General features: G+C 38.7%; 1 protein-coding gene across 1 annotated transcript; it reads right to left on the bottom strand.

Moving 5' to 3' along the window:
* Positions 1-4,147: 4,147 nt before the first annotated feature.
* LOC118125397 (ADP-ribosylation factor-like protein 3) lies at positions 4,148-10,847 on the bottom strand. Its single transcript, XM_035183908.2, has 6 exons — positions 10,707-10,847; positions 9,550-9,693; positions 9,289-9,405; positions 9,137-9,187; positions 8,771-8,956; positions 4,148-8,467 (listed from the first exon to the last, which is right to left on the bottom strand). Exons 1-6 carry the CDS (start codon positions 10,707-10,709, stop codon positions 8,420-8,422), a joined length of 549 nt encoding a protein of 182 aa, XP_035039799.1. The 5' UTR covers positions 10,710-10,847; the 3' UTR covers positions 4,148-8,419.
* Between the last annotated feature and the right edge of the window lie 1,046 nt (positions 10,848-11,893).

Here is an 11,893-nt window from a genome sequence, read left to right as displayed (position 1 = left end):
CCCACCGAGCCCTTAATGAGTCTTTGGACATTGTTGCATACGTGACAACACACTATACAGATCAATGTATAGTAATGTAAGCAATTTGTTTTTTATTTTCATCTGACCCTCCTGAATTCTCAAATAGCTACTTAAGAGTTTTATGAATTTAAAACATATAGAAAAAAATACTCTCACCTTTGGGAAAACACAATCTGCAGTTAGTCCAGCAAGTGTCCCTCGAGTTGAAGATACTTTATGCAATAAAGAAATACTGCCTCACATATGCTCATTCCCTATGAGGGTTCACAACAAACACAACCTCTGAAAAGAGAGTAAGTTGTAAACACAGGCAATAACATTTGAGACAGATGACCAGCAAAGACAATTATTATTCATACTTGTTTGGGTGGTTGTTGTGAGATCCTTACATTTCATAGATGTCTGCAGGATCTTCACACAAGCTTTAATATCCACATTAATCACAGGTATTTGGTTTTAGTTACTTGTTAAACAATGCTGCTGATGCTTAATCAAGCCAAGCTACAGTATTTTCATGGTCGTGCTAATATTTCAGGATATACGCATGAGTGATTTTAAACAATCAACAGACACAGAAATCCACGGAAGAAAAACAAACAGGTGAAATTAAAAATCTATGAATCAAGTGAGGTGTTTTTAACTCGTAACCTAAAAAGACGTCTTTATTTATTCCTCTTGCAAATCATCCACAACTACAACCCTCCCACTCAGCTCTTATTCCACCCGGTAGTGATCTCACGCAGCTAAATAATGGCTCAGATAAGCACTAAAATCACACCCTCATAGTAACAATCATCATTATCGTCATTGTCCCTGGCTCAAGCACAGTTGCAATCAAAGCGAGAGCCAGAAATAACACAACTGCATCCATATATTCTCCCAGTATTCAGGCCTGGCACCGTGCACAGCAGATCATTAAATGTAAGAGGTGTTCTTCCCACTCGTTTGTTCTCTTCCCTGCAGGTTTTTTAAAACAGAGCCCGTACGACGTCTGTACACAACATGTGTGTTTTCATCCCTCTCTTTTTTCCCCCAACCATATCTTATTTTTTATTCTTTTTATGCCCCCCACACACACTCTCTCTCTCACTCTCTCTCTCTCTCTTCTCTCTTCTCTCCCTTCGCAGTGATTGATGGAGGGAGGCAACAGAGCACAGAGCAACGTGTGGCCAACAGTCCAAGACAGCCCTGCATCGAGGAAAAAAGAGAGGAGGAGGAGGAGGAGGAGAAAGAGGAGGAGGCTGGGGATTAAATGGAGAGAGAGAGGTAAAAAAAAAAAAAAGAAGGGAAGGAAAGAGGAAGGGAATAGGGAGTTGGACTTTGAGGGTGTGTGTGGAAGACAGGAGGGGAGGGAGAGGAGTGCAGGAGAGTGAGAGGGGAGCTCAGCTGAAAGCCACAGACTTAATTCTATGCATCATTAAGCAGTCTCACTCAATGCAACATCCCCTATACATCATCCACGCTCAGTAAACACAACGATGACATTACATTAGCAACTGCAAATGAATTTTCTTTTTAGAAGGAAATTGAGAATACTCTCTTTCTCTCCCCGCTCTTTTACACTCTGGCACCACAAAGCTCCGAGCGCGGGGCCATAAAACGCGGGGAGATATACACAAAATAAAAACACAAACAATATTTCCCTTTCCCTCTCTGCCACAGTTTCCTCCGACTGAACCCCGCAGAGATTAACATGCAAATACACAAAATTATACACCTAATGTGGATAAAATGAAGCCGACATCGTGAACGTAAACATTTAATTTATCCTGCTGCAGGAAATGTACATGATTTTATTTAAAGATGAGGTATCTTTGGAAAGATTAAAGCTGGCTGTGTTGTTTGCTGTGATATTTACTGAATTTGTTCTCAGCTTTTTAAATCCCATCCGAGCCAATTGCATCTGCTGTTCATACGTTGGCATTGTTGTGTTATTGTTTTCCAGATGCATATCAACACATCACTAAATTAAAACCGGTTTCAACACACGAACTAGTTCTTGTGTATGGAGAAGTGAATATGGATCCAACTGACAAGCTAATGTTGGCTAGTGATATATGTCCCCTTTTAGAATAATAAATAAAATGAATGATATTGTCGACACATCTGATCTGACACTTGACAACATACTGTTTAATAAAGATGTAAAGTCAGAGTTATTAAATTAGAAATGATCAAATGTTTTCCAAAAAGCATAAATGACGTCATTGAATATGTCTCTTATGCTGTTTAAATACTGAGACCTCACAGCATTTCTTCATGTATGAATATAAAAGCAAAATACAATCATACCACATTTATAAAAGATTGTGTGTTAAGTTTCATACAGTGAATGTGGCAAAATTAATAGCAATTAATCCAAAGTATACTTGGTAAATTGAATATCTTGCCCCCAAAACTGTTGTTTATATGACAGATGGTTCTGACATGGCTAATACAAATAGATAAATATTATAAATATGATATACATAGCTTTTGGATGGAAGGTGCTACATTAACCATTGATTTACACAGTTTTAATGGTGCAACCAGATTTTGAAGGTGCTAGTTAGTGGTTGAGGGGACTTTCATTGGTTTTACTCTCCGGTCGTAAACTGTCATTAAGACTGTATACTATATTTGTTCTACACAATTTAATAATACTTTCTAAACAGGAGAAGTCCATTGTCTACAGCTACGACTTCTCTTATCATAAAAAACAGTTTGATGGCACCAAAACCAAGGAAAACAAAGAAATGGACATAAGGAACAACAAATTATATATGATGTGCTACAAAAAAATAACTTAAACTATAACAAAAAGCTATTTTTGGCTAATTTATAAGAAATTTTAGGCGATGACACCGGATTCGTTTTGGACTAATACTCTGCCGGATGTAATGAACACAACCAAGTTATGTTACTATTGACGAGTAAAATGGATAAAATGGTCGTTATATGTGATGTGAGCTTTATTAGATGAACACTGTTCAAAACAGCCTTCATACCCACATCGGTAAAGGATTGTGTTCTCTTTGCGAGCCAACACTATTTTTAGTTATGTTATAACTTATGAGACTAACACTGCCTGGTTACACGCTTACTAGCAAATGAATTTCACATTACTAAAGGCTCAACTAGCTCCTTACGTTTGAATGTTGGTTACTAGTCTTAAACTCAGTGACAGTAATAGATTGATGATAGAGGTTTATTAAAACACCCACGCTACGACACACACACATACACACACTGGAAAATGTGAGTAACATAAATTATCAAGCAAGTCAAATGAATAATTATGTTTTTATTGCACAAATTATGCCATTTCCCCTAAACTAGCCAGGCTCTGAGGCGTGGGAAATCTATTAAGGTGATGCTATAGATCATCCCATCCACTGTGGCGTGTATATAGATCGGTCGGCTCATTTGAGGAATATTGAATCGGTTACAGCAAAGTAAGCCCCTGGATTGAGTCAAATGTAAAAATCCATGCATGTGTGAGGAGCTGTCAGCGCGTGCTGTAATGACAGATGGGGCTGGGTCTCTCTTTCAGCGAGAGGTGATAAAAAGTCAAATTATGAGTGCCGGGGAGGGACAAGGGAGTGTGGGGGGGGGAGCAGAGACAGAGAAAAGAGAATTGGACCAGATCCGTCAAATGATAAGGGCTATCAGTCAATCTGGAAACGCTTTGCACGGTGGAAAGTGCTATTTCCTCCCAGTGCAGTTCTGAGTCAAGGGTCGGTGAGGGGTCAAGAGTATGACCTCTGACCTCCGGCTGCTGAAGAGTGAGACAACACTCGGTCAGTTATTGATTCATGGTCTTCACAGTTTACTCATGTTATTATCTATTGGACATGATTGGTTTCCAATTGTAGTGATTGGCTGTACACAGAGATAAGACAAGGACTTGATTAGACTGTAAAAACTACTTTTGAGTTATAATTACACTAATAGTATACATAAAGAATATACTTAATGTAATATACTACTTTAAATTCTTCATCTATTTTATAGAAAGACAAGATTCCTCTCTTCTTTGTGGAGAACTGCCCAAACAAATGTGAATAGGGTCTGGAAAGCTTTATTATTTTTTCTTTGAGTGGAGAGTAACAGAAACATGCTTGAAACACCTCACACACACTTAATAGCATTTTCAAAATATTTTTTTTTTTCTGGTTCTTCAGACATGAAAAAGGTGGAAACATGTGAAATGTTTAATTTCGTGTGTTTTTCACAGGTCTGTAAAAAAAGAATATCAACAGACACTGTATCTGTGACCTGTTTTAACAAATGAAAAATAATAAGTTCTTCAAAATAAAAGTTTCGATTCAAAATATCCCAGTTAAAGGTTTTTCCAGGGAGCTGTTGTTCATTTAATTCACAAGTTTGCAATGTTCACTAGTTCCCATCACATTCTTACACACAACAATGGCCAAAGATGATGTAAATTATAAAATAATTATAAACCAGTAGAGTTTTTTGAATAAATCTAATAGTCTTACACATGATAAACAAAATTCCGGATCCTTATATAGTTGGAATTTGCTCATAACAAGCGAAAACACTAATTCCACTCCTGGAAAGTCAGTGAAATGTTCTGTTAGCTTCCCACTGTGTCAGCACAGCACCGTCTCTCCCTCTCTGCTTTCTGTCTCAGGAACATCAAACGGAGCCTCGGACCCCCTCAGCAGGCCGACCCCTGTGCTGACCCCCTCCACGCTTTGAGACCCACCCGCTCCGAGGTGTGAACTCCTGTCCCTCAGCTGATAGAGCCCCCCGATAAATTTTATAGTCCCCGTCCCCTTCCTGTTTATGACTCTGCAGTTTGATTATAGCAAAGGGGGCTCGGAGAGGTAAGAGAATCAGAGAGGCACACACACACAAACTCACAGTGACTCACACACAAACACACACATGCATCAAAGCAGCTATGAGAGGAATGTGGACATTTGTTGTTTGTTTTATCATCCAGTACCAGCACTTATCTGCTTAATCATAAAGGATTGGCCTGGGAATGAGGCAGGAGGGACTCTGTGCTGGCCAAACAAACGACCCCCCAACACTGTAATAGAGGGACGAGCCAGATTCAGTGCAGTTACAGCAGCTTAATAGCTACATTGGAGTTTTATGTGAAGAGAGAGTAGGTGAACAGAACCGAAAGAGGCTGATGTGTTGGATGTGACTGTAAAGATGCATCTGAGTGAACTCTATATATGTTTCGTAGCATCACTGTTCAGACTATACTTTGGTTTGCATGTAGGTATCTAACGTATCAAGGAAGATATGGATAAATGGTATAAACTATATTTTAATACTTCACTAAGTATCATTGTTTCCATTTAACACATGGTTGAGATTTAAAGCAGTTACTGATCTTTTTCCACTTTTGTTTAATCTGCCAATTATTTTCATGATTATTCAAATAAATGTGTGGTCTATAAATCGTCAGAAAATTGCAAAAATTATGATTTCTTTCTTGCATGATCAGAGAAAAGATATTATATGTAAGATAGTTTATTGTATTTATTGCACACATCTTAATTTCTCTTTTTATGTTTGCATTGTGATTTATTTTCCCTTTTTTAATAAACCACGTGCTCTGCTTTGCTGCCAAAAACTAATTTCCGCACAAGAGGACAGTAAAGATTTCTATTCTCTGAACAAAAGATATTTAATTTTCAATGAAACAAAGGCGAGGTGATGAAATTCTCATATTAGTGGAGCTGGAATTAAATATTCCCCCTGTGTTACAGGTGCATGATTTCTAGAACTGTTGTATTTTCAGTCTCTGCAACATTTTGCCACTTTTTTGAACAGTTTTGAGTCGTGATGTGTCAGATAGTGTGAAAACCTTAGATCTTTGTTAAAATTGATTCTCAACTCAAAACATTATGAGTGAAGTGAAGATACTGATTGTTTTTGTTGTTTTTCTGGCTCAGTTACATGTTACTTCCACCAAGGAGGTTAATGTATTCGCCCCTGTGTGTGTTGGTTTCTTTTATCTGCTTGTTTGTAGACAGATTTCCACTAAACTTGGTGGAGTGAGGGCACATGGGCCAAGAACGAACCCATTACATTTTGTCAATGATCTGTACAAAGACGTGGATCCAGGAATTTTTTTTTCATTTTATTTAACAATGCGAGATAGGAAATTTTTCTTTTGCATTTTCACCAATTTCTCTGTGACTAATTCATGGATCTTGATGAAAAAATTTAATATTTAGGGAAATAATATATATGAGTGTGTGTGTTGAGAGAGGTATGTGTTCTACTGTGTGCCATTCTAGTGTTAATGTTTGTAGATGTACTTCATGTCCCTTAAATGTATTTTTCTTTCGGAAATAGTTGAGACCAGAATATTTTTCTTGACATATACAGTTAAAACAATAACGAATCCCACACCGCTGCTCTGTCACTGAAGCGACTGAACCGTAGTTACAGTGTGTGTGAGATACACAACACTTTAATTAAGTCACAGGATCTCTCTCTCTCTCTCCACCCTTTTTCGCGCCCTCTCTCTGCCCCTGTGAGTCAATCAGACTCTCTGCCCTTCGTTTCCCCTGTGTGGGAGGCCGCTGTGCAGGCCTGAGTAGCTGGGAAAGTCCCATGATTTATGGCCTTTTGCAGGCCTGATTGCCTTTCACCTCTCTGATGATAGAGCCAGAGGTAACGAGGAGTGGTCGCCCCAATCCACTCCTCTATAGATGGCGAATCCAATTTCCATCATTTAGGATTTAAACGCACTCTGCAGCCTTCGCCATCTGATTCTCGTGCTACTGGGAGACACAATTGTAAAGATTTATCAGGCTACTTCGATGTGTAATTGGGGATATTTTTTTTCACAGGTTGGGTGATTATCACGTGGATTAGATGTTAATGATTAGACAATCCACGGGGAGAGGGGAGGCCTTTTATTGTCTGTCTCACATGGCAGACTTTCATTTCTTCATTCATTAATTTTTCCTCTTTAGCTCCATGGAGCCTTGTAAAACTATCGGATGCATTTGCACAGGCAAATTGAAAGCGGCTTTAACAGAAAAATGTGGGTCTCCCTTTTTCCCCCGTCCGTTTAGAGCTTATCGTTTACCTCTTTGCCCTGATCAAGTGTCCCTTAGTGCTGTTTCAACATTATTCAAATGTCCCGTATGCATAAAAACACACTCCTGCATGAGACCAAAGCCCACACTGACAGCTGAACCATTATGAGGTCCACTCTGAGGCTTTCTGCACTTGTTTCAGCCTCTATCGGAGGATCAAGCAGCTCTGACATATTAAAATCAGCCAACCTTGCACACGGAGAGGGACACACATGTGCACACAGCAGCAGCAGCAGGGCAGTAACTCAAGGCCAAAGGAGAAGGTTTATTTTTATCATGGGCAAAGGCTCCAAATCATGTTAGTATGAAGGGGGCTATATAAATGCAAATCCTATTGGAGAGCTATTAGTCCTGGAAAAGGTTTGTATGTAAATTCCCTATAGGACCACTGCGGATCACTCGGCCAGTGCAGATTAGTGGGGTTTGTGGCAAATGTGCTGCAAAAGACAAAATAGAAAAATGGACGGAAACTGCAATTGGCTTGTGGTAAAGCGTTGTGAACAAGGTGAGAAGTTGAGTAATTGAATGGCCAAGGTGTTTCTTTACTGTTTGCTGCGTGTATTGAGCGAGATGTGTTGAGGTGTGTTTTCTGCGTGCATGTGCAAGTGCACTTTGGATACAGATTTTCTTTGAGCAGAACAGAGTGAGGCCATGGAGGCACAGTGGGTTTTCTTTCTCTTTTGTTTCTTTTAATGTTTTATTCCTTCATTGCTTGTTCATTGCAGAAGTCAAAATCAACAAAGTGTTAGACCTTTAAAACAAATTATGAGCAAACAAATGACTGTTGATTAATGTCTTTGTAGATGGTTTATAATCCATTTGACATCTCTGTTGGCAGAAGAACATACAGTGTTGAGTTCAGAAATATTCGGGGATTGTGAATGAACATATCAAATATGGCACAGGAAGCCACATCACTGACGGGAAGCAGATAATGTTAATAATTGAGCATCAGGCAGGGAGAGACAAAGCCAGCACAAGACCGCCCTCTAGCTTCAACTAATGAGAATCACAGGCATGCAACTCCCATCTGTCTCCATACCTACACATTAAAAAACACCACATTACACACAATGCATGCAGAGTCAGCAGTTTGAACAAAACATCCTTTACACAGTATTTACATTTGAAAGATGTGCATTGACAGGGCTTAGAAGCTAACGTGTTGAATCACTGTTAAGACTTAATAATATTTTTCATAATGCTAAGTGATGGTCTTTAAAAAAATAACACAATCTGTCAGCTTCTCGTCCTGATGTAAAAATAACTGCATTATATGTAAAGTGCAGCTGCAATTCTTCGTGGATCCTTTCCTTCTTCGATTATTTCTTCCGAAACTTTATATTTCTGCAAACCCAGGTCATCCCATCCTGGAAGAAAGAAATTAATGTGAATTACAAATATGTCTATAAAAGTTGTTGCTGTTTGAACTTCCTCTTCTACAGCAAACTACTTTATTTATGACTTCATGCACTTTAATGCAAATTAAGATAAACATAAATACTGATAGGTTAGCCTGTCCTAAAAGGCATTTGTCAATTTGAGGAAGTGTCACAATGCAAATCTGAATAAAGTAGTCCGTTAAATTATGCTGTGTTTTCTCAAGCTGATTGCGTAAACCTTAACAAGTCAGTGGATGTTGTGTATTTGCCGAGGGGGTGCAGTGTCCTCACCTGAATTCCCTCAGCAGTGACTGCTGAGCAGGCCTGGACCTGCCACATGCGATCCCGGATTGTGTGCAGATTGAGACTCTCTGCCAGCTCAGAGGCCGCGGTGGCTGTCATCAGGTCCTGCTTGTTAGCAAAGATTAGCAGTGGCACGGCAGCAAGCATCTCCTCCTCCAGCAGCTCAGCCAGCTCCTGCATGGAGGAGCAGACACACACGAGGAATCAGTGACATAATCAACTGTCTAACACTTGGATTGCACCTGATATCCTCAGAAAATATTCTAAGAATAGACTGTAGTTGATTATGTAAAAGTAATCACATTACAATATTTCAATATCACATGCTCTTCTTTACAGAAAATGAAATCTCACCAGGCTTGTCTCTTCAAGCCTTTTCTTGTCCGAGCTGTCAATCACATAGATCTGCAGAAAACACATTAGCATATATGAAACATTATAAGGAGAGATATCTTTTGAATCTGGAGATTGTAAGGAGCAGATCAAATGAATCAAACTGGACCCACCAGCACATCTGTGTTCTCAAAGTAGTTCCTCCAGTAAGGACGGATCTTGCGCTGACCTCCAATGTCCCAAACATTCAACTTGAAGCCAGAGGACTGAACACACTTTATATTGAAGCCCTGTTGAAAATGAATGTGGATGCTTTATCTCGTACTTGTAGCATGTCAATCAAAGCAGGATATGATTTGGACGTGTGTTTATCTAAAAAGCTAAAGTTCTTCACGGTGTCTGTCAAAGAGGCATCAGAGCGTGTGATTTCATACTTGTGTTGGGGTGATGTGGCTGATATCTTCAGCTGCCAGCTGTTTCAGCAGAGTGGTCTTCCCAGCATTGTCAAGACCTAACAAGAGTAAGCGCACCTCCTGGTCTGGGGACTGTTTCAGCCTCCGTAGAATGGACAACAGGCCCTGCAGGTGGATCCCAGTACAAAGTGAGAGGTGATGAACTTCAACAACAGGTTCCTAGATAACTATATTGTGACCACATTTGATTTTCAACAGAGTTTTGGCCTCATCTATATCAGGTAAAGGTTTGAATAAGCAGCTGACTGACACTCTGCTCAGTCTGCACCCATCACGACAGACTCTGTCTTTGGCAGAGGAACAAAAGAGAGCGTGCCCAGCAGGAGGTTAACACCCACTCTACGCCAGAATCATCTTGAGCATGAGGATTTAGCTGTTAGCCGCTTGCAGTGACCGACACATGCAGCAGGCCAAAGGCTCTCATTGGTCGGCCAAGATTAGGCACGAGCACATTGATTGGCTCGTGTCCAGAAGGTGGCCAGGAAGGCTTTGGCTCAAGCTATTTATTTTAAGATGAAAACTCTGCACCCTATCACCTCCAACATTTATTGTGTCCAAACTGGAATCAAATGGGATTATTGATCATGATAAATTATTTTCAATAGACTCCCTGTCAATAGAAAAATCCATGCATGAAAGTAGTGTTTTCAGCTCCTTCCAGTGCACATCCTCGAAAAAAAATAACTCACTTGTTCTATTTATCTTGATTTTATAACATTATCATATGTGGTTTATACATTTTGTATTCTTGTTTTATGCATCCTCTTCCTTGCCTCGTTTTCCAATAAATTTAAAAATGGCTATATAGGCCTAAATAAATCGATCACCGGCACTTAAAATGAGTAAAGCTGTTGCAATTGTACAATAAATGACATTAAAGCGTTGATCATATGCAGAAATACATATAGATATTTTAGCAATAACACATATTATCATCATCCGCCTCAGTATGACCCATTGTTTGCATTTCTGACACTTTAAAAAGCTAAATCAAGCCTAAATCAGTTTGTTATCCATCCTAACGGGACCATTCACTGTAATTCAGACTTGCCTCACAGTTCCCAGTATCACAGCAGCTATCTGTGTTTCATATTGTAATGTGAATCATCATAACTCACCATGTTTCCCTGGTTGCTGTTGAGGTCCACAATCAGTCTGAGTGGATTAACATCTTCCCTGACAATGTTTCTTTGGCGAACAGCTGTCAAGTTCAGTTGCCAAGGAGACCCGTGACGTCAACGTAAACAACGTGTGAGCCTGTTTCCTCCTGGCATGACACCAGGAGAAAACAGGTCGAGGAATAGTAGTATTATAGTTGTATTTATATGACTTTCACTAAAATATAGAAATAAGTGCTATGTTCTGTTTATGTTATCTAAATTTAGAGCTGCAAGTTGCAATATTGAATAATACAGATTTTTTAAATTCAATTATTTGACTTAATATCTGAAAAAGGGAAGAAAAATAGCAAAAATGATTGTTGAAATTTACCACTGACCAAGCTGTTGTTTGCAAATGTCCTTTTTCACCTGACCAACAGTCACATATTTAATTTACATAAAGAAAAGCATCAAATATTTTAGCAGCTACAAACACTTATATGTGAAGTTTTTGATTGAAATAAATTCTATTTTATTATTGAAAATTATTGTATTTTTTTTATATTTGCCAATTTGTTTTCTGTTGATCATCTAAATTGATTGATTCACTAGATTTGGCAAATCTAATTAAAGGCTTAACAGTTAAATTAGTTTCTTGTCTTGATTAAGGTTTTTGTTTTTTTACACTTCACTGCTTATTCTGTCAAGTATTAAACATTGTTAAATCAACTTTATTAATTAAATGAAGGTACACAACTGAAGATATGTCCCTACATCTGCTGGTGGTCACCAACGTCAGCGATGCTGGCACCTGCTGAAATCCACCAGAAGTTGGTCACTTGTTTTGTGCACAAGACCTTTTAACCAACAAGGGGTATTCACCATCTAGTCCTATATTCTAAAATAAAATCTGATATTACCACAATCAGTATGACGAAAGCAACAAGTTGTCGATGTAGTGGAAAAATGACTAAACAATTATAATTAGATGCTTGTAAAAATGCATTCGACATTAACATCTGTTGATTAAAACCACACTGGCCTATATTTTATGTGTTAGTTTGTTTAGTATTTAATTGAGGTCATTACATTTTGAGTGTTGTAATAAATGTGAGAACTGCTGCTCCATGATCTTGAATTAATTAAATAAAGATGAATGGAATTGTTTATTTTAAAGATAATTTAGGTTTTGAAGAAGTACATTT

The sequence above is a fragment of the Hippoglossus stenolepis genome, chromosome 18, assembly GCF_022539355.2.
Source record: "Hippoglossus stenolepis isolate QCI-W04-F060 chromosome 18, HSTE1.2, whole genome shotgun sequence".
NCBI lineage: Eukaryota > Metazoa > Chordata > Actinopteri > Pleuronectiformes > Pleuronectidae > Hippoglossus > Hippoglossus stenolepis.
Note: the sequence above shows the minus strand (reverse complement) of the source record. Positions and strands in the feature narration are given on the sequence as shown.

What these genes read in the sequence shown, in the direction of transcription:
- LOC118125397 (XM_035183908.2), bottom strand. An exon ending in GCCACATCACCCCAACACAA is followed by an intron (nt 9,406 to 9,549) that starts GTATGAAATCAC and finishes CATTTTCAACAG; the next exon opens with GGCTTCAATATAAAGTGTGT. An exon ending in TTGAGAACACAGATGTGCTG is followed by an intron (nt 9,188 to 9,288) that starts GTGGGTCCAGTT and finishes TGTTTTCTGCAG; the next exon opens with ATCTATGTGATTGACAGCTC.